The sequence below is a fragment of the Geotrypetes seraphini genome, chromosome 8 (genome assembly GCF_902459505.1).
Source record: "Geotrypetes seraphini chromosome 8, aGeoSer1.1, whole genome shotgun sequence".
Lineage (NCBI taxonomy): Eukaryota > Metazoa > Chordata > Amphibia > Gymnophiona > Dermophiidae > Geotrypetes > Geotrypetes seraphini.
The window spans coordinates 61,504,248-61,527,877 of NC_047091.1; the positions used below are offsets into that span (position 1 = coordinate 61,504,248).

At 43.9% G+C, this 23,630-nt stretch overlaps 1 protein-coding gene across 1 annotated transcript in view; it reads left to right on the forward strand.

The window, feature by feature from the left end:
- The window catches only part of MEIS3 (Meis homeobox 3), a 171,534-nt gene that overhangs the window by 18,231 nt on the left and 129,673 nt on the right, over positions 1-23,630 (forward strand). Inside the window, exon 2 of the mRNA XM_033957346.1 lies at positions 17,577-17,779. Within this exon, the coding sequence (XP_033813237.1) occupies positions 17,577-17,779 (203 nt within the window). The remainder of the gene's footprint in view (positions 1-17,576; positions 17,780-23,630) is intronic.

Consider the following 23,630-nt stretch of genomic DNA (forward strand, 5'->3'; position numbering starts at 1 on the left):
CACTCAGGATTTTGTAGACTTCCGGGCTGCCGGGCAGGATGGACCTATGATCTGACCTGGTGGAGGCACTGCTTATGTTCTTATGTTCTTATGTTCAATCATATCTCCCCTCAGCCGTCTCTTTTCCAAGCTGAAGAGCCCAAACTGTTTTAGCCTTTCTTCATATGATTATAAAATCATGCCCTATGTGTAAAAGCTCCAACGCTGATAGAATTCCTATGCGTGTCAGAGCTAATGCCACCACGGCCGGTGTTAAAAGAAAGCCTAACGCGGCTTCATAAAAGGGTGTCTAGAACTGTACCGAATATTCGATTTGATTTGGCTCCAAATACATAATTCTTATTCGGCCGAATAGTGATTTAAATCTGAATAGAAATAATCTAGGGCTCTAAACGCTTGGGACTCCTTTTACAAAGCCGCACTAGGGCCTTAACGCGCAGAATAGCACGCACTAAATTGCCGCACGCACTAGCCGCTACCGCCTCCTTTTGAGCAGGCGGTAGGTTTCCGGCTAGCGCGCGCTAATCTGGTGCATGCGATAAAAACACTAGTGCGGTTTTGTAAAAGGAGCCCTTGATCTTGGATTTCATGTTGCTTCTCTTGTTATTTGTTTTGTTAAAGCTCAGTGCTCATAATTGCATGTGGTATTTGTATTCAGACGAATAATATTTTTCATTATTTTATTTTTGCGGCTCTAAAGCTCGCTCGCTCCCAGTAACTGTGTGTATATTAGTGAGTTTAAGCCAGCTCTTTCCCCCAGTCCCACTGTGGAGATTAGTGATTATAATTCCGTCCCTGTGTGCATAGTGGTGATGATGACCCCATCCCTCTTTCCCTCCGTCACTGCGTAAGTGCAGCTTCCACTCTCCTAGTCATTGTGTTACTCGTGAGGAAATTCTGCGCAAAATATTTACAATTCTATGCACAACATTTTAAAATTCTTTTCCAATTCTGTATAGCTTAATTGTAATGTTCTGGGGAGTTGTTTTTTTTTTTTTTCCAGAATTCCCTCAGCATAAGACCTGAAATCTCCTTCTGACTGTTCCTTCCTCGGGCTCCAACCTCCTTAGTTTCCTCTCACTCCAACCGCACTTCTGTCTTTCTTTTACTCCCAGCAAGTCCCCTAATTCTGTCTATCCCAAATTTCTTCGTCCTCAAACAATATCGCCATCTCTCCTTTTTTTCTTCCCAGGCCCAAATCCAAGTTTCAAGTTTATTAAGGTTTTGATGTGCTGCTTATCAAAAACTAAGCGGTTTACAAAAAAGTGGAGAGAAAAAAAAACCAAAAGAGAAAAGAAGAAATTTGCATAAAATTCTATAAAAATCACATAAATGTAAGGGTTAACATAACAAAAACATCGATACAGTAGGATAAAAGGGTAAAAGGGTCAGGGGGAACTACAATATCTTGATGGGAACTGGGAAGTTACGAGAGGAAAAAGGTTAAAGGATTTTTATAAATACTGCTTTGATTTATTTTATAAGTATATCTTTGTTTAAGAATGATACACCTTAGTCAGCAGGGGAGGAGAAAGAGGGACTGAGGAGATCCACCGATGCTGGTACCTGCAAAAAATTCTGCACAAGTGCAGAATTCTGTTCAGGTGGAAAATTCTGCACAAATTATGCTGTAGAGAATGACATGTGGACAGAATTTGTCCCTGTCCCACCTGTGAAACCATCCCCATGTCAATCTTTAAAGAGAAGGAAGAATCAGAGTATGACTGAGGTTGAGATAGACACTAAAGAATGACAGTCTCTGGTATCCAGAGCAGATATTGTGATATCATAATGTCTCATTCCACCAATAAGAGCCAACCTCATCAGTGATGTCACAGTGTGTTCATTATCTTGTACTTGGCTCACATAAGAATCAGAGTATGAATGGGCTCAGCCACTGACCCTCAAGCCTTACATTGTAGAATGCTGGTGTAGAAGGACTGAGGTTCAGATAAAGGATGACACGGGAAGATTTCCCGCAGAGACAAATTCTCTAGCACAGATCTCAGAATTTCCTCAGGAGTACTATGTATCTCTTGGTGATTATAAGCCCAGCTCTCTCTGTCTCCCAGTCACTACAAGTCGATTGGTGAACATAAGAACATAGTGAATGATAGCAGAAAATCTTTTGCCCATCAAGCCTTCCCAGTTCCAATTCTTCCACTTAATGGTAGATGAGAAGGTAAATTTCCACACTTGGTCCAAACCCAACTCCTCACCCCACATCTCATATCTGAACTTTCAACCTCTTTCTTACCCCCTGTCTTCCATATCAGTCCCAAGTGGACCCACAGTCCGTTAAAGTTCCTCCCTTCACCACCTCCACTGGCAGACCATTCCAGGTCTTGTCATCTTATTTTATGCTTCTTATGTATTAGAATTTATTTATTGCCGTTTTGAAGGAATTCACTCAAGGTAGTAACATAGTAACATAGCAGATGATGGCAGATAAAGACCTGAATGGTCCATCCAGTCTGCCCAACCTGATTCATAAGAATATGAGAACATAAGAAGTTGCCTCCACTGGATCAGACCAGAGGTCCATCACGCCCAGCAGCCCGCTCCCGCGGCGGCCCATCAGGTCCATGACCTGTAAGGTGATCCTTGTTTAAATCATTTAAGCCCCCTGTCCTTCTTTCTATGCCCTATCATAGCCTATCTCTACCTCTTTCTGTATCCCTCAATCCCCTTATCTTTCAGGAACTTATCCAATCCTTCCTTGAAACCCGGTAGTGTACTCTGTCCTATCACAACCTCCGGAAGCGCATTCCGGGTGTCCACCACCCTCTGAGTGAAAAAGAATTTCCTAGCATTGGTTCTAAACCTGTCCCCTTTCAATTTTTCTGAGTGCCCCCTTGTTCTAGTGGTTCCCAGTAGGCTAAAGAATCTGTCCCTTTCTACCTTCTCTATGCCCTTCATGATCTTGAAGGTCTCTATCATGTCTCCTCTGAGTCTCCGCTTTTCCAGGGAGAAGAGCCCCAGCCTTTCTAACCTGTCTGCGTATGAAAGGTTCTCCATACCTTTTATCATTTTCGTCGCTCTTCTCTGAACCCTCTCAAGTATCGCCATGTCTTTCTGGAGGTGCGGTGACCAATACTGGACACAGTATTCCAGATGCGGGCGCACCATCGTGCGATATAGCGGCAGGATGACTTCCTTCGTCCTTGTTGTAATACCCTTCTTAATAATACCCAACATTCGGTTTGCTTTTTTTTCTTCTTCTTAGCTATTTCTGGGCAAAAATCCAAAGCTCTGTATAGCAAAAATAAGTCAAACCTAAGCAATAGACAAATATCTCACAAGCTTTTTTGAGCTTTTTTTAAACTCGGGGCTGCGTCTGGAGGGCGCAGACATCGATGTGATGATGTCACGTGCATGTGTGATATAATCATGTTGATGCCCACGCATATGTGGAGACCCCCCAGATGGGACCCTGAGCGTGCTGTTACAATGCCAGTGGGGGTGGGAGTGTGAGAGGAGGAGAGACGCCGGCGCTGTCTGACCGCCTACAGGATGTGCCTCTCACCACGAGAGGCATTTCCTGTAGGCAGTCAGCTGGCGCCAAGGGCTCGCCTCCTCCCCAGTGTCTCACGGCACACCTGGAATCTCGCCGCGACACACAGTGTGCAATAAACTGCAATAGACAATTACAGCAGTAAAAATATTTAAATTACCATACGAAGAATGACATAGGGGCTCATTTTCAAAGCACTTAGACCCACATAATATCATAGGTTTCTGTGGTACTTTGTGTGTGTACGTGCTTTGAAAATACGATATTGCAATGTCCACAATAGAAATGATGTCGTTCACTATTATAATACTACTATTTTTCTCCTGGAGCTTCAGATGGTAAAACCCAGACCTGAACCAATCACCAAGTTTACTGGATCAATGTCACATCGTCATTGGATCCGTGTTTTATAGAAAAAAAAAAAAGTATGATTCCAGCTTGCATTATATTTGCAAATTACCAATTGAAAACTTTTCAGGACTTATCTGACCCCCTCCTTTACTAATGCATAGCAAGGCTTTTAGCGCCTGCAGTGGCGGTAACTGCTCTGATGGAGCAGTTACCGCCACTGTCGGCGCTATATCCCCGCGCTACGCTTTAGTAAAGAGGGGGTGAGTTTGAATCCTTAACATTCATTATTGAAGTGTATAGAGTCTGCTTCTTACATAACGCTATGTTTCGCCAGAAAGGACGCATCAGAGATGCTCCTTCTGAAACAAGTAAATATTCTTAAGCCGGTGATCTTAAAAAGACCATCTACGAGGGGCCGCTGAAAAGTTCTCAGCTCAACCAAGAAGAGAATGATGCGGAGCCATGAAACTTACAAGTTATTCCACACTTTTCTTGACACTTTTCATTTCATTTCATGTCATTGAAATGAAAAGTGTCAAGAAAAGTGTGGAATAAACTTGTAAGTTTCATGGCTCCGCATCATTCTCTTCTTGGTTGAGCTGAAAACTCTTCAGCGGTCCTTTGTACATAGTCCAAAACGTATGTACAAAAATCTTTCTTATGTATTATTCAGCAAACTCTTCCATGCCGATGATTCCACAACATACTACATTTGAACATGGCTGTGGTGTCTGGCGTCATATATTTAAAAGCATCTGAGGCCAATAAGAAATGAGAACTAAACAACATCCTATCAAAATGCAGGAAACTCATCCAATCATATTACACCAGGGACACCCACTCCAGTTTTTCATTCAATCCATATGGAGAAACAGTTTGTATATCATAAATCCATCTCTGCTCCTTGTAGTTCAAAATCTTACATTTATTTATTTAATAAAACATGGGACTAATGACGATGGAACTCTAATTCAGTGAACTTGGTGATTAGTTCAGGTCTGGGTTTTACCATCTGAAAGTCCAAGAGAAAACCAGCAGTATTGCAATTGTGAACTGCATCAGTTCTATTCTGGATATCTGATTGATGGTCAGTGCCTCGAGTATTGTAGGACCACCTTGCTGTGTTACATCACAATGTCAATGCCAATGCGTGCTAAAACATTTTGATAGACAGCATAGCGTGTAAACAAAGATGGAGCATATAGATAAGATAGGGATAAAGAAGTTTGAAAATAAGGGGACTAATTTGAAGAAAGTTGTACATGAGGTTAGAATGCTGCTTGAAAATGATCTCAGTTAGGGTAGGAGTGGATAAACATATTCCACTATAAGGCTATAGTGAGAGTGTGTATGACTGGCGAGATAGTTGCTTCCTCCATTAAAGGCCTGGTTCTTTATAAGTCCAAGATTAAATCCACCACCCATATTTCCCTCTGTGTGTTATTAAATTTTCTAACAAGCCACACAACTGCAAAAGTAGTAGACCCATTACCCCCAAAACATCCATCCTTCTGGTTCCTTCTCCTCCTACTCAGCTCACCTCTCTATACTTCCCTCTGTCTGAAACCTCCCTCTCCCAACCTACTCGACCCCGCAAACACCAATAACATCTGTCCTGGCCTCAGAATCCCCACACTGATACGCACCAGAAATCCCCCTTTTAAGAAAACCCCCCGAAAAGTCAACCAGGATTCACTAAAGCCTTTGCCCCCTGCCAATCTTCCCAACGCTGCCTCTGACTCTCTTACCCCAGTCCCAACACTTTATTGCAATGCCAGATCTGCATGTAACAAGACCCAAATCTTGAAGGACCTTCTAGACGAGCTCGACCCTGGATTCCTGTGCATCACGGAATCATGGATCGCCAAAGACGATCTATTCACACAAAACGAATTCCTCCCCCCCGGTTATCAAGGTCTCTTCTCTCCCAGATCCAATCGAAAAGGAGGAGGACTGGCACTCCTCTATAAATCTTTCTTTGACGTCCAGCTCCTCGAGAAGGGCACTCACGCCTCTCTAGAATATATGCTTGCCTCAGTCAATGATGAACTCCGCACTCACCCATTGGGCATATTGTTACTATACCACCCACCTACCCCTTGGATCAACTCCTCCAATCTCGTCTTTGAGGCCATAACAAATGCCTTCCTTAAATTTCAAAGACTATTGATCGTTGATGATATTAATCTCCACCTTGACGATACCACCAGCAAGGACACGATTGAATTTAACAATTTCCTTACCTCTCTAGGTTTCCCCTCACCTACCTCTTCTCTAACCCATGAAAAGGGGCACACACTAGACTTCACCACATTCCTCGATCTTACCGCCTTCAAAACTTCAACCGATGACACTCGTTGGGAACAAGTCCCTTGGTCTGACCACTTCTTAGGGGCTACCTGTCTCCCCATTTTCATGTCACACCTTGAATCCCCATTCCGCTCCTCCCATTCCATAACTTTCCGCAAAAAAACTTTGAGCGATCTATTCTGGTCCAAATTCCTCAACCAACTCTCCTCCAATCCTAAGCCTACAGACTCCGAATCCTACTGGCGCAACTGGATCTCCCTCTCTGAATCCATCTACCATTCCCTTGCTCCAATATCCACTAAAACCATCTCCTACCCCCGAAAGGCCCCCTGGTACCTACCGCTTCACAGAGAACTGAAACAGAAATGTCGCGCTCTGGAGCGCAAATGGAAAAAATCTAAATCCTCTTCAGATAGACAGACCTGGAGGGTCAATATCAAACTCTACAATTCAACACTAAAAAAAGCCAGGAAGAACTTCTTTGGAGATAAGATCTCCAGATCCAACAACCAGATCAGTGCGTTGTTTAACATTTGGCATTCCTTAACTACAAAAAAGGACCCATCCTTGCTCCCCTCGTCTCTATCAGCCGATGCCCTAGCAAAATTCTTCAATGAAAAGGTTACCACCCTAAGATGCTCCTTCCCTCCTAAAGTCTCCTACAACTCCCTGACCTCTACTGACTTCAACCCTACCCTACCTGTCTCCAATCCCATTCCAGATGACAGATCCTGGACCGTCTTTGAGCTTGTTTCCGAATCGCAAGTCTCCAAATTCTGCCTCAAACTAAAAACTTGCAAGTGTACCTTGGATCCTTTCCCCTCCTACCTATTTGAGAATATCTCTACACAGGCCATCACTTCCCTCACCAAACTTATAAACTCTGCCCTAACATCGGGCCTTTTCTCCTCCGAAATGGGACATATTGCACTGACCCCCCCTACTGAAAAAGACCGACCTTGACCCCTCCATACCATCCAATTACCGCCCAATAGCAAACATCCCTCTCCTAACCAAGATATTAGAATCTATCATATCCACTCAACTCTCATCCTACCTAGAAAGATTCTCTATTCTCCTACCCCACCAATTCGGCTTCAGACCCAACTTCAGCATCGAATCCCTATTGGCCTCACTAATCTCCAAGGTGCAACAACTCCATTCCCGCAATAAATTCGCTGTTCTTTTACAATTCGACCTCTCTGCAGCTTTCGACGTCGTCCATCATGATATCCTAATCTTCCAACTCTCCGAAATAGGCACAAGCTCTATAGTCCTAGATTGGTTCTCGAAATTCCTACGTTTCCGCTCCTACACCGTTAACATAAACGGCACCTCATCCTCCCCCTGGAAGCTGATATGTGGAGTCCCGCAAGGCTCACCCCTTTCTCCTATCCTTTTCAACATCTACATGTCCTCTCTGAAACTCCTCCACCTATGCCCCCTAGAAACTCTCTACACCTATGCTGACGACATCCTCATCCTCCTCGAGACAGACTCGAACCTCACTAACCTCGCTGAGAACATATCCGCATGTATAATGAACCTCCAATCCTGGGCCCAATCTGTACAAATGAAACTGAATGAGTCCAAAACAAAATTACTTTGGCTCGGCCCAATATTAGATCATTTACCCACCTCCATCCCTTTATCCTCCGGCCCCACTCTTCAGCTCGAGTTTTCAAGCAAAATCCTGGGCATCATCATAGACTCCTCTCTCTCCTTCAATGATCACCTCAACTCCTTGGTAAAAAAATGCTTCTTTAGCCTTCATATGCTGAGGAAAGTGAGATCCTGCTTTCATCATTCTCACTTCGCCGTCCTTGTTCAATCCACCATCCTCTCTAGACTGGATTATTGCAACTCCATCTTTATAAGCCTAACTAAGAAAAACCTCCATAGACTTCAGCTTATTCAGAACATCGCAGCTAAGCTTATTTTCGCAAAAGGCAAGTTCGACCACGTCTCTCCGCTCCTGTCCAAGCTCCACTGGCTTCCAGTACACTCCAGAGTCCTCTTTAAATGTGCCTGTTTAGCCTTCAAGATTCTACACGGCATCCTTCCTCCCGTTATTCCACTCCTTTGGAACTCCTCTAACCCTAACTCCACCAGATCTTCCCAAAAACTGAAACTATCATTCCCTTCTACAAAAGGTATATCTCGTGCAGGAAAACTAGGAACATCCCTCCCCTTTAGAACCACAGAACTCTGGAACAACCTCACATCCCCGCTCATAAATTCAAACTCCCTCCAATTCTTCCGCAAACACCTGAAAACTTGGCTCTTTTCAAAAATCTAACACCTCCTGCTCTCTGGGACCCTTGTCCCTCTCTTTCTTCTTGTTCCTTTCCTATAACCCTTCATTGGAGTTCCTTTCTTCCTAACTCTGTAAATCATGCCAAGCTCTACGCTTGTGGAGATGGCGCGGTATACAAACCTAAGGTTTAGCTTAGTTTAGTTTATCTGTGCTCATTGAAAATGAGGATTCAACCATCTAATCTATCTCCTTCTCCGTTCCAAAGTATACAATGGTGGATACAACTAGGGTTACCATATTTGTGACGTCAAAAGAAAAGGACACATGAGCCTAAACCCATCTCACCCCTGACCCCACCCTGGGCCCGCCTCCCATCAGTCTTGCCCCACCCACCCCAACCCCCCACCTTTCACCAGTCTTGCCCCTGCCTTACCTCACCTTTAACCCATTTCTTAGCCCCCGTTTCCATCTTCTTAAGTTCAATTATTTTATTGAAATTTTGTAAGTGAACATACAACAAAGATAGTAAACACATATTGCATGGTACAAAGTGGTACAAAAAATTGTTGTTTGAAAAGCAATACAGAAAAATTCTTCTTCAGTATAAGTCCTGTAGTAAAATGATCAGTGTTTTCAATGCTTCTCTTTCCCTTCCTCTAACCCCGTGGGTGTTTTTCTTTCTCGCTCCCTCCAACCCTCTTCCCATGGGTGCTTCTCTCTCTTTCTCTCCCTCCCCTTCCCCCCTCCCCCCCCCCACACACACACACAGGATGGTGCTTCTATCTCTTCCCTGTCTCCCACCTACCTCCGGCTCCACTGAAATGTAATCTTCGGGCCGGCCGGCTGCAGCAGCGAGGTGAGCCTGCTTTCATTGGCCTACCCCAGAAGCCACCTCTATAGAGCGACTTCCTGTTCCCACGAAAGTGAGACGCTCCAGAAAGGCAGCTTCCAGGGGTAGGCTGACAGCAGCAGGCTCACCTCGCTGCTGAAGCTGGCTGGCCCAAAGATTACATTTCAGTGGAGCCAGAGGTAGGTGGGGGACAGGAAAGACAAATTGTACAAGGGTGAAAGCCGTCTGGACACTTGGACAGTCCTCTAAAAAGAGGACATGTCTGGGTAAATCTGGCTTTCTATCCCATTTTCTCCAACGAGCTCAGAATAGGTTGCAGGTTGAGCATACTTAATAGGTAATCAGGACAGTTAACAGGTGAAAACATCAATTATTACAATGTGTCATGTTTATAATACAATGTTGAATGTCTTGGTATGCCAAGATGTCTGGTAAACCTAGATACAACCCAACTCTCATCTCTCCTTCTTTGATGCTGTGTGTATATTGATGCTTATAGTTCCGGAATTTCTTTCCCGATGAGTGTGTATATGTTGATGGATACAACCTGAGCTCCTTCTCTTAGTCAAGATGCGTATACTGGTTGATTTATAACATCTTGAGACGTGCCAGGTACACATTCACATTAATCTAGTTGCGAAATATTCGTGACTGGCACAGGCTTATTCAAAAGATTAGGAGGAGGAAAAAGCCTCAGAGCCCAACCCTTGCCAACCAGAGATATGGCTAAAGGTATGGAAGGTAGCGTACCTCACTGGCCTAAAAAGCCTCTTCCGTTTATGAAAAAGCTCTGTGCAGTGCAATGGATGACAGGATAGAAACAGAAACTAGTTATCTTGTGCGGAGGATTGGCATACCAACGGTGGCCACTGTTTCACAATTCATGCTGCCTCAGGGTATAAAAGTTGCCGATCAATCCTCTTTATAGGAGCACAAAAAAACTGCGTCCTCTTGCACTCAAGGAGATCCTGATCCTCCACACAAGATAAGTAGTTTGTGTTTCAATCTTGTTGTTATCCATTGTACCGCACAGCTTTTTCACAAATGGAGGAGGTTTTTTTTATTCCAATGAGGTTTGCTACCTTCCATACCTTTAGCCATCTCTCTGGTTGGCAACGGTTGGGTTCTGAGGCTTTTTCCACCTCCTAAATTTTTGAATAAGCCTGTGCCAATCATGAATATTTCACATCTAGATTAAATTGAATGTGTACCTGGCACGTCTCATGGTGGATGAGTTTTGTATTGTTCCATTGTTGAATTCCACTTAACTTGTGTTTTTTGGGGGGTGATATATAACATCTGCCATCAATGACAGCAGAAAAAGATTCAATTGGTCCATCCAGTTTGCCCAATCCACGATCCTTCTAGTTTGGAGAAACCAAGCAAAAAAAAACCCAAACCTGTGGAGTCGATGATCTTCATATGAAAGTTTATTAAAAAGTCTTCACAATTAAAAGTGATGCAGATCAATTATAAATCCATATAGGACACAGTAAAGGTATTGTGGTGTGGACCTGACACGATCCGTGTTTCGGTCATAAAAGACCATCTGCTGGGGTCCTATAAAAGAATGTAAATAAATAAATGTACAAAAAATTAGAATAATGAATAAACTAAACTAAAACTTGAATTTATAGACCGAGTCATCTTCATATAATAAAGCTCAACTCGGTGTACAGCAAATTAAAAAGTTAAAGAAATAAACAGAACGTACAATTTTGAAAATAGCCAAGTTTTTAAGTTTTTGCGAAACGATTGAAGTGACCATAATTCTCTTAAGCTTCGGAGAATATTGTTCCATATTTCTGATAGGGCCCCTTTTACTAAGCTGCGTTAGCGTTTTTAGAGTTTGCAGCATTTTAGCACGCGCTACGTGGCTAGAACTAACGCCAGCTCAATGCTGAGGTTAGCGTCTAGCATGCTCGGCTATTTAGCACACGCTATTCCGTGCGTTAATGCCCTAACGCGGCTTAGTCAAAGGAGCCCTTAGTTTAAATGAATAGGATTTCCCTAGTTTATCAATAAAAACAGTGACGGGATAATCGCACGCAGACACCAGTGCGTCGACAAGCCAGCGCTGACAATTTGGCGCAAGAAAGAAGCGCGCCACGGGAAAACTTAATTTTAAAGAGCTCCGACAGGAATCCCCCCCCCCCACTTTACTGAATCGTGTTCGTGCTGCTGTTGGGGGTGTGTGGGGGGTGCAACCCCCCCACAATATAGAGAAAACAGAACTTTTCCTGAAAAAAATCAGAAAAAGTTCCGTTTTCTCTATAAAGCAGGGTTCCAACCCCCCCCCCCCCCCCAACAGCAGCGCGAACACTATGCAGTAAAGTGTGGGGGGGGGTTCCCCAATCACACCCTGCTTCGGAGCTCTTTAAAATTAAGTTTTTCCGTAGCGCACTTCTTTCTTGCGCCGAATTGTCAGCGCTGGATTGTCGGCGCGCTGGTGTCTCGCGTGCGACAGACTATGAACCATAAAAACAATACCTTTAAGGGAAGAAAAAGACAGTTTAAGTTTTTGCATAGTCCTGACCAGACCCAGTCTTTGAGAGTTCCAGGAAAGAGATACAAGTAGAGAGCATATGCCCAATAGAATATTAAAAGTTAAACAGGCACATTTAAAGTGTATCCTGGAAAATATCAGAAGCCAATGAAACATAGAAACATGATGGCAGATAAAGGTCAAGTGGCCCATCTAGTCTGCCCATCCGCAGTAGCCATTATCTCTTTCTCTCTCCGAGAGATCCCACATGCCTATCCCAGGCCCTCTTGAATATAGAAACAATTTACTCTTGCTAAAAATCAACTTGGCCGCAGTGTTCAGAATTAACTGGAGCCTTTGTGGGCTATTCTTGGTTAAACTTAGATAGACTGAGTTACAATATTCTAACCGAGAAAGGATAATAGATTGAACAAGAACAGAAAAATGCTGCTGCTGAAAACAGGACCTGATTCTCCTCAACATGTGAAGGCCGAATAAGGTGATAGCGATATAAATGGGATTGCAAGATCTTAATGTGAATATGAAATGTAACTGCAAGTGAACATTATACAGTGCGAGAATAGGTTAGATTTATAATTGATCTGCATCACTTTTAATTGTGAAGACTTTTTAATAAACTTTCACATCACGATCATCGACTCCACAGGTTTTGTTTTTTTCACTTGCTTTCTCCGGTTTCACTGTGGAACATTTTGGTGATTTTCTTTGGCCCTTCGACTTTGGATAAATGAGTATATGAAGTCCTATATTCGACCCAACACCTGCTCCCCATATCTTTTCCTAAACTATACTACCGTATATTATTTAAAAAATCTTATATTTCATGTTCTTCTGTTAAGATTCAACACAGATAGCAGTAAATGAGAACCTCCTAAAAATGGAGTATATTTCAACTTTCCAAGTTCCAAATTTCCAAGTTTATATAGAGCTTGATATCCAGACTATCAAAAAATGTCTTACAGATTACAATAAAAAAAAACAGTGGGAGGAGGTGTGCGAGACACAACATGAAAGCGGGAAAAGAGGGGGAGAACTACAATGTTTTATAGAAAGTGGGGTAAGATAAATGTGAAGGTAGAGACCTGCAGGAAAAATAGCGACAAGGGAGTGAGATATTGATAGAAATGGCCAATTAGGCGTAGGCATCAGAGAAGACGAATGTTTTGAGATCTTTCTTAAATTTGTCTAAAGATGACTGTAACCTGAGGTGTGATGGTAGAAGATTCCAAAGTTCAGAGCTACGGGTGGTGTCTGAAATAAGTTCACGGAAAGTGAGGATTATCAGACTTCAGCTATAGCATATTGTTTAAGCAATTATGTTTTTAGATTTCCCCAAAACAAAACTGTAAATAAGAGCTAGATCTTCTAATTTGAACAGTCAAGGAATTCCATATCTTTGTACTTAAAGACCTAAAAAATTGTTCCAAACATTTTTTCATTCTAACCTCTTTCAAACTTAGGAAAGCCCAAGTCAGATTTTGTGCAGAACATGATTGGCTGTAGTTATTTCATAGTACACAATCCTTTACCAATTCATCTGAATTTTGTTCTGTCAATGATTGTACCGGCAACCAATGAAGGTGTCGCTGTAGCTTTGATGCCCCTGTACAGATCGTTGGTGAGGTCCCACTTGGAGTATTGTGTTCAGTTTTGGAGACCGTGTCTGGCGAAGGACACAAAAAGGCTTGAAGCGGTCCAGAGGAGGGTGATGAAAATGACAGGAGGTTTGCGACAAAAGACGTGTGAGGAGAGACTGGAAGCCCTTAGAGGAAAGGAGGGACAGGGGAGATACGATTCAGACGTTCAAATACTTGAAAGGTATTAACGTAGAACAAAATATTTTCCAGGGAAAGGAAAATGGTAAAACCAGAGGACATAATTTGAGGTTGAGGGGGTGGTAGACTCAAGAGCAAAGTAAGGAAATTCTTCTTTACGGAGAGGGTGGTGGATGCCTGGAATGCGCTCCCGAGAGAGGTGGTGGAGAAGAAAACGGTGACGGAGTTAAAAAAAAACATGGGATGAACATAGAGGATCTAGAATCAGAAAATAATAGTAAATAGTAAAGAACTAAGGCCAGTACTGGGCAGACTTGCACGGTCTGTGTCTGTATATGGCCGTATGTGGGAGGATGTGCTGGGGAGGGCTTCAATGGCTGGGAGGGTGTAGATCAGGGGTGTCAAAGTCCCTCCTCGAGGGTTACAATCCAGTCGGGTTTTCAGGATTTCCCCAATGAATATCTATTTGCATGCACTGCTTTCATTGTATGCTAATAGATCTCATGCATATGCATTGGGGAAATCCTGAAAACCTGATTGGATTGCGGCCCTCGAGGAGGGACTTTGACACCCCTGGTGTAGATGGACTGGAGTGAGCTTTGACAGAGACTTCAGTAGTTGGAACCTAAGCACAGTACCGGGCAGAGCTTTGGATCCTTGCCCAAAAATAGCTAAGAAGAAGAAAAAAAAATTAAATTGAATCAGGTTGGGCAGACTGGATGGACCATTCGGGTCTTTATCTGCCATCATCTACTATGTTACTATGTTACTGTACTGAGATTGCTCTATATCAAAACTTACAATAATCCAAGAAAGGCAATAACATTCCTTGAGCAACAGTTCTCTAACTTTAAGATCTTAAAGAAGATTGAATAGCCCTCAATTGTTGTGCTTTCTCTCAAGAAAGATATAGTGGAATTAGAAAAGATACAGACAAGAGCGCCAATAATTGTAAAAGGGATGGAATGACTTCCCTATGAGGAAAGGCTAAAGTGGCCAGGGCTCTTCAACCTGGAGAAGAGATGGCACAGGGGAGATAAGATAGAGGTCTATAAAATACTGATCAGAGTGGAGTAGGTAGATATAAGTCACTTGTTTATTCTCTCCAAAAATTCTAAGACTAGGGGGCATGTATTGAAAATATTAAGCAGTAGATTTAAAACAAATAGGAGAAAATATTTCTTACTCAATGTCCAATTAAACTCTGGATTTCCATGCTAGAGAATGTGGTGAAAGCAGTTAGCTTAGCAGGGTCTAAAAAAAGATTTGGATAACTTCCTCAAAAAGAAATCCATAAGCCATTATTAAGAAGGATGTGGAAAAATCCACTGCTAATTCCTAGAATAAACAGCATAAATATATTTTACTATTTGAAATCTTGCGAGGGGTTTGTGATCTGGATTGGCCACTGTTGGAAGCAGGATACTGGGCTTAATGGACCTTCAGTCAGTCCCAGTATGGTAGCTCTTATGTTCTTATTTGAGTTAAGTATAGGATAATCAAGCCATTGTGACATCACTGATGAGGTTGGTTCCTAGGCATTGGTGGATTGAGGCATTATGACATCACAATCTTAGCTCTGGAATGTTGCTACACTTTGGGCTCCTTTTACTAAGCTGCGTTAGGGCATTAACACGTGGAATAGCGCGTGCTGAATTGCCCCGCGCACTAGACCTTAACACCAGCATTGAGCCATGCGGTAATATCCTGCGTGCGCTAAAAACGCTAGCGCACCTTAGTAAAAGGAGCCCTTTGGGTTTCAGCCAGGTACTTGTGACTTGGGTTGGCCACTGCTGGAAACAGGATACTGGGTTTGTCTCAGTATGGTTATTCTTATGTTCTTAAACAAAAAAAAAACACGTTGATGGTTTCTTTTTTTTTATTAGACTAACAATATAGTTTCCTCCAGATTCTATCTATGGTGTACAAATTTCCACATGCAAAATTGTAATCATATTCTGAGATGTGCATGTAAATAAATTGACTAATGAGCCAATCAGCGTCAACAATTGGGTGGTAACAATCAATTGTTGGCATTAGTTGGCAACAATTTGGATTTGCCCATGCATCTTGCTAGGAGCTATTCCATAAAGATCTATCTGCAAATCTTTTAGTGTGCAACTCATAAATCGACGGGACAATGGGAGTGGCATGGTTGGGTCAGGGGTGTGCAAGTATTATTGAATTCCAGGGATCTTTCAGTTGGTGTAAGTCCTCGTGCCCAGAATTTGGCATGGAAATTGGCTCTAAGTTCTATTCTGAAGCTTGAACGATAAGTTTGTATTGTTTTAATTATAAGTTCTTACTTTCAGTGGTAGATATTCAAAATGATTTAACTAGGCAGGAGAGACTCCTCCATGATCGAATGACCTTGGCTGGCTCTGCTGTTGATATTCTGAGGTATTTAATTGGACAGTGCCTCCGAGCATTAGCTGTGACTGTCACAGCGTTATTTCAGGTAAGGCTGTGACAGTCAGGGGTGGAGTTAGGATGGGGCAAGAGGCGGAGTCTGACCATTCCATCCTGATGCATTATGGTTCTTGCAGTATTGATTTTAATGGGCAGGATCAGGCACTACAAATCCCATATTGCATTGGGATGTAAGTTCAAAACCAGGACTGGGCCAAAATCTCCAGTTTGGAAGTGGGTAATATGGCATCTCTGTTGCATTTATATTGGTAGATATGAGGGGCTGATGAAAAGTTCTCAGCCCAACCAAGAAGAGAATGATGTGGAGCCATGAAACTTACAAGTTATTCCACACTTTTCTTGACACTTTTTGTTTCATTTCATATCATTGTCAAGAAAAGTGTGGAATAATTTGTAAATTTCATGGCTCCACATCTTTCTCTTCTAGGTTGGGCTGAGAACTTTTCAGCGGTCCCGCCTATTGTGATGTCATAATGCCTCATTCCACCAATGCCTAATAGCCAAGCTCATTGGTGATGTCACAATAGCTCAGTTTCCCCATACTTGTGCCCATTTACTAGATGCATTTGTCTCACTGAAACGAAAAGCGTCAAGAAAAGTGTAGAATAACTTGTACGTTTCATGGCTCTACATCAGAGTTTTGCAAATTGTGTGCCCTAGCGCACCGGTGTGCCTCCTAAGATTTCTGGTGTGGCGCGACACACTGGCGAGGAGGAGAGTCATCCATGCCGGCTGCCTGCCTACAGGTCCTGTAGGAAGTCAGTCAGCGCAGATGACCCTCCTCCTGGCCGGGGTCTCTCCTCTTCTCTCCGCATCTCCCGGATCCCTCCACCGGCGGGGGTCGAGGCGAGACGGGCCTCCGCACATGTGCGGCAGTTGACGTGATGATGTCACCATGCGTGTGATGTCATCGCATTGACTACCAGGGTGCCTTCTGGCCGGGGCACTGGATTTAGTGTGCTCCCGGCCGGAAAGTTTGCAAAACACTGCTCTACATCATTCTCTTCTTGGTTGGGCTCAGGTCTTTTCAGCGGCCTTTCGTATAGCCCCAGCTCTGTCTCCCCATCATCAGGTGTGTATTGTGGATACAACCTCAGTCCACACTCCCTGTCCTTGTGCTATATTGGTGGATATAATCCCCACTCTGTCTCCCCATCATCGGGTATGTATTAGTGGATATAACCTCAGGCCACTCTCCCTGTCATGACCTCAGCTCCCTTTCCCTATCATCAGGTGTGTATTGGTGGATATAACCTGACCTCTCTCTCTCTCTATTATTGGGTGTGTATTGTGGGTATAACCTTAGCTCACTCTCCCTGTCATTGTGTTATATTAGTGGATATAACCTCAGGTCACTTTCCCTGTCACTGTGTTACATTGGTGGATATTAACTCCACCTCTCTCCCTATCACCGGGTGTATATTGGTGGATATCACGCCAGGATTCCTCTCTCCCTGTGAATACTAGTAAGCATGTGATTGCCGTGATGCTGACTGGTGATGTAAGGTTCTGGAGGGGGTGAGGTTTCCTTCCTCTGAACTCTGAGCGATTTTCCTCTCTCTCTCTCTCTCTCCTGCGTCCAGTATGATGAGTTGTTGCATTACCCTGGGATGGATGGAATGCCTGTTCCCGGCTTCGGGGATCCTCATGCCGGCAGGACTCTCCAGCACCACGCTCTCAGCCAAAGCTCTCCATACGGATCTGCTGGAGCAGTACACAGGCCGACAATGCCCCCGGGACTTGGAAACAATGACAGTCTGAAGAGAGAAAAAGATGAGATCTATGGGTAAGAATCAAACAACACAGCAGAATAGCAGAGATAGACCAGCAGTAGTCACAGGGGTTTCCTGCTTCCCTTAATTGATTCCTGAACTGCTTTCCAAAAGTAAATCGTATCTTTTCCTATGGTATATTTTGTAGAAATGCTATGCGACATTCCAAATCAGAAAACAGCGATAGAGGCAGTGGCATACTAAGGGGGGGGTGGGGGTGGGGTGAGATGCAGTCTGCCCCGTCAACCATGTTGGTGCGGGCACTGGCACCCCTCCTCCTCTCCGCCCCTCCCCCGCCTCTTACCACTCCTCCCCTCACCACACGCGCGCCCCCCCCTCTTCCCTTCCCCGTACCTGTAGTTTTTCACCGCCGCAAAGTGCTCCTCGCGACCTCGTTTCGCCCGCTGACGTCACTTCTGGGTGCCGCACATAAGATGTGACATCAGAGGGAGAGCCCACGGGGGGTCGCGAACAGCACGTTGACGTTCTTGTGCTCGCAGCGGTGGGAAAAGGGGGTGCGCGCGGCAGGGAGAATAGGGGAAGGAGCGGGGGGGGGTGGGCAGAGACGAGGGAGGGGTGCCACCGCTCCGTGTGTCTCTCACCCTCACTGTGCCACTGGATGGAGGTACTCAAGTTTCGGGGTCCGCAGTTTCAGTTATCCATGGTTTTTCTCTATTCGTTGCCTTGCCGTTCCCCTATAATGCGGAGGGGGAAGTGTATATTTACAAAATTAATAATGTCATTTATTCCTATTATCTGTATGTAAAGGCAGCTTTAATAGGATGAAAGAGCTACTTACAATATGAAAATGGTTTCTGGCTAAAACCAAAACACTAAAGTAGAAAAAAAAAAAAGCCTGAACGTCTCCAGGAATTTCTGGGCACGCTCATAAAGACGTTAGAAAATTATGTTTGCGCTGATGCTCAAAATAGAACATTGTTTAGACTGTTCCCTAGGATGCCGAATGGAGATGTGAGGTTGACGGCAAATATTAATAAAAATTTAAATTGAAAGAAAACACAAACAAACTAGCGCCAGCGTTAACAAGTGCCGGGTTTGCGGGCATATTACGAGGGACCGCCGAAAGGTTCTCTGCTCAACCAACAAAGCTGGAAAGGTCTCCGTCGAGGACTACACGCTTAGGGCTCCTTTTACCAAGGCGCGCTACGGGGGTTAGCGTGTCGGACATTTCATCACGCGCTAACCCCCGCGGCAAGCCTAAAAAATAACGCCTTGTCAATGGAGGCGTTAGCAACTAGCGCAGCAGGCGGTTGAACACGCGGTATTCTGCGCGTTAACTGGCCACCGCACCTCGATAAAAGGAGCCCTTAGTCCAGCGATTTTCCACTTTTTTCGTTCCATATTTTTCTGACGGAACCAAAAAAAAGTAGAAAATCACCAGCCTAAGCAGATAGACTGTGATGGAGACTGCCCCAACCTTGTGGGTTGGGCTGAGAAATTTTCAGCGTCCCCTCGTATTACGCAATGACCCCCAAATTCTATAAAGTGTGTCTAAAGTTAGGTGCTTACATCAGTGTGCCTAACTTAATTGAATAATAGACTAAACTGACACCTATAATTAGTACTAACACCTCTTAATTGGCACTAATTGAAGTTAATTGAAAATTAGGTGCCAAATTTGGTAAGCGTGATTCTACAACAGGCGTCTAATGCAAAGCACTTAGTTAAAAGTGGGCATAGTTAGGGGCGGCCTGTGGGTATGCTTTTGAGTTAGGTGCCTGTTTTTGAGTTAGGAGACGTTGCGAGCCTAACTTAGGCGCAGACATGTAGGCCAAGAAAACCCTGGGATACTTAAGGTGCCCCTTAACGTTAGAATGTTTAGCGCCACCTAAGTACGATTCTATAATGGGCACCTAGATTTTATGAAATCGCACTTAGCGTCACACTAAGCACTGATTTTTTTTTTAGGTAACATATATATAATCGGGCCTAACTCTAAGAGCAATTGTCAATCATCCGCTAGGCGCTTTTATGGAATCGCATCTACGTTTTTAGGTGCCGGTAAGCATTGAATCCTTCGGCACATTGCCGTGTAGGCAGGGGTTTTCTTGGCCTAAATGAGCACGCCTATGTCAAACCATGCCCAAAATCCACCCCGAATCCGCCCCCTAACCACGCCCACTTGCTGGTAGGCACCTCGAGGTAGACGCTTACCTTGAAGTGGTAGGCGCCTACTGAGTTAGGCACACACCAGCTAATTAAATGTTTTTTAATTGTTTTTACTAATACTATTACTACTATTTATCACTTATATAGAGCTGAAAAGCGTACACAGTGCTGTACATTTTGACATTTAATAGACGGTCCCTACTCAGAAAAGCTCACAATTTAACTTGGACAGACAAGACATATAGGGTTAAGGATGCAGAATCCAAGGTGAGCGGAGCTAGGAGTTGAAAGCAGTTTCGAAGAGGTGGGCTTTTAACCGGGCCTCGAACACTGTCAGAGATGTAGCCCGCCGTAGGGATTCGGGCAGTTTTGTTCCAAGCATATGGCGCAGCGGGGTAGAAGGGACAGAGTCTGGAGTTGGCGGAGGAAGAAAAGGGCACAGACAGCAGGGATTTACCAACTGAGCGGAGCTCAGGGTGGTAGGGAGGAACATAGGGGGAGATAAGTGAAGAGAGATAGGAGCAGCTGAGTGAGTGCATTTGTAGGTCAGGAAGAGGAGTTTGAATTGTATTCAGAAATGGATGGTAAGCCAATGAAGTGACTTTAAGAGAGGGATGATGTGATTATAGTGGCTCTCCCGGAATATGAGGCATGCTGGACAGACTGGAGGGGCTAAGAGGAAGGCCTGAGAGCAGTGAGTTGCAGTAGTCTAGGCGCGAGGTGAATAAAGGTATTGGTAATGTGCTCAGTGAGGAAGGGTCAGATTTTGGTAATATTACAGAGGAAGAAGAGGCAGGTTTTAGCGATATGTTGTATTTGGGCGGTGAAGGAGAGGAGTTAAAGATGACCCCGAGATCGCAAGCAGACAAGACAGGGAGGATGAGAGTGTTGGCCACAGAGACAGAGAATGGGGGAAGCGGGGAGGTGGGTTTTCGGTGGGAAGATAAGCAGCTTAGCCATAGTCTGTTTTAGATGGCAGTGAGACATCCAGGCAGGCTGAGACTCTAGTCTGGGTTTCAGTAGAGATATCTGGTGCGGAGAGGTAGATCTGAGAGTCGTACTTTCAATTACCAGTGCCAATTAAGCCAGTCTTTGTAGATTAGTGAATTATAGTATTGTAAACTGCTTAATACTGATGTCAAAGCGGTATATCACGAACAATAAATCATATCAAATTTAAGAATAATAAGTTAGGGATTTAGGGCTCCTTTTACAAAACCGCATTAGGCTTTTTTTTTTTAATCGACGGCTGTGGCGGTATTAGCTCCGAGCGTCGGAGCTAATACTGTCGCGGCCGGCAATTAAAAAAAAAAAAAAAAGCCTAACGCGGCTTTGTTAAAGTGGGGATTAGATTGGCTAAGTGCGCAGTTCTAGGTGCCGAACCTTAGGCCTCATTTATAGAATCAGGGCCTGAATGCTTAAAGGTTTGAGCACCAGTGTCAACGTGCAAATTTATCGGCATATGCGATAATGGGGCCAGTTAGTATCCCTATGCAACGCACAGACGGGAGCATTGGAATGCACAGAAGGCAACGATGGCTTTAACACTGAAACGTTTTCACCAGGTCAGGGGCAGAGTAGAAGATTTTGAGGAGAGGATTTTTCGTTCATTTTTCACATCAAATTGCTGGGTTTGTCTTCTTTAACAAGCGGAAGGAGGCTCCTGCGAGTTTTAAGGACAGACAAGAAGCAGCAAACATGTGTGCATGTCTGTGCAAACCCAAAAATAGAAGCACACATCTGCGTCTGTTCTTCTGCGCCTAAATATGAACCTCGCAAAAATTTATTGTGCTAGTGATATATCTGAGGCTCATATTTAGATGCTGAAGAAAAAGCGATGAAGTGATGTGTGCTGGAATTTTCATTTTTTTGCCTGGATATAAAAGAACATAAAGAATAGCCTTACTGGGTCAAGCCAATGGTCCATCAAGCCCAGTAGCCCATTCTCATGGTGGCCAATCTAGGTCACTAGTTCCTGGCCAAAACCCAAAGAGCAGCAACATTCCATTCAGAATCCTAAAGAATAGCAAGATTCTGGAATCCCAAAGAGTAGCAAAAGATTCTGGAACCCCAAAGAGTATCAACATTCTATGCTACCCATCCAGGGCAAGCAGTGTCTTCCCCCATGTCTTTCTCAATAACAGACTATGGACTTGTCCTCCAGGAAATTGTCCAAACCTTTCTTAAAACCAGCTACGCTATCCGCTCTCACCACAACCTCTGGCAACGCGATCCAGAGCTTAAATATTCTCCGAGTGAAAAAAAATTTCCTCCTATTGCTTTTAAAAATATTTCCCTGTAACTTCGTCGAGTGTCCCCTAATCTTTGTAATTTCTGATGGAGTGAAAAATCGATCCACCTGTCCCTGTTCTACTCCATTCAGGATTTTGTAGACTTCAGTCATATCTCCCCTCAGCCGTCTCTTTTCCAAGCTGAAGAGCCCTAACTTTTTTAGGCTTTCCTCACACGAGAGGAGTTCCATCCCCTTTATTACCTTGATCGCTATATCGTTCTTGAGATAAGGAGACCAGAATTGAACGCAAATACTCCAAATGAGGTTGCACCATGGAGCGATACAGGGCATTCTCACAAGAGGTGCACTTACCGCAAAACTTTGTGTCAGGCACAGTTCTTCCTCCACTTCCTGGCTTAAAGATTTGAGCATTGCTGAGCTAGTTTTTTGCATTACGGATTCATTGTGGGCCCATCTGTGCACAGTTTCACTGCACGGTTTTGAGCATCAACCCCAAAGTTAAGAAAAAGAAAATCAGTGAATGTGTGTATGTATGAACAAGAAAACGTTTAGGAAATAGTCCTGGAGCCTGTGGATAATAAAGAGGACTTGAGAGAGACAAACCACAAACAAAATGTAATCACCTAACTACCATATTTTTTAATCTTATCATTTCCCTTCAGAACTTTTTTTGTACATGTATTTATATTTGTTTTGTAAGTTAAGTTTTGAGCCTATTTTTTCTGCATTTATTAAACCAGTGATTCTCAGCCAGTGTGTTGGACTGGTGTGTTGTAGGCTCCAGAAAAAGGAGAATGGATTGAGACATCCGTGTTTTACTTCCATGGAAAGCAATGGAAGTAAGGAGGACAGATTGAGGTCGCTGGATTTTACTTCCATTGGAAGTAGGGCTGCCAGATGTCCGAACTTTCTAAAGCCCAGCAGTTGGTCTGGGTTTTGGAAAGCCCTGAGCTCCGGCTGCGTCTGGAAGGCCTTCAACATGAATTGCACAGATGATGTCACACGCATCCAGACGTGGCCTGGAGGTCAGAAAAAAGAGACAAGGCTTTTGGGGGCGGGGCTGGAGGTGGAATGGGGCCAGGCTGGGGGAAAATGGGGCAGGGCCAAGCATCCCGGTTTCTCTGTTCTTAAATATGGCAACCCTAACTGAAATCAATGGAAGAAAAACCCAGATGTCCGAATTCTTCCTCCTTTTTCTGGAGCCATTTGGTAACCCTAGTGTGCCACCAACAGCGGGATGGTGTTTTACCAAAAATTTGACAAACAGCATGCTTTTGCTTTTCTTAACAACTATGTGTGCTGCAGATTGGGGAGAGTGGGGAACCAGGAAGTCAGATATTTGGAAATCTCCATAAGTATTCTGTTTCTATTATCTGGCCCCAGCTCATTCCTCTCTTCCACGCTGGCTAGGGTTACCAGATGTATGGGAAAGTCCTGTTTTTAGAGGACTGTCTGGGTTCCGGGACAAACTTTCCATAACC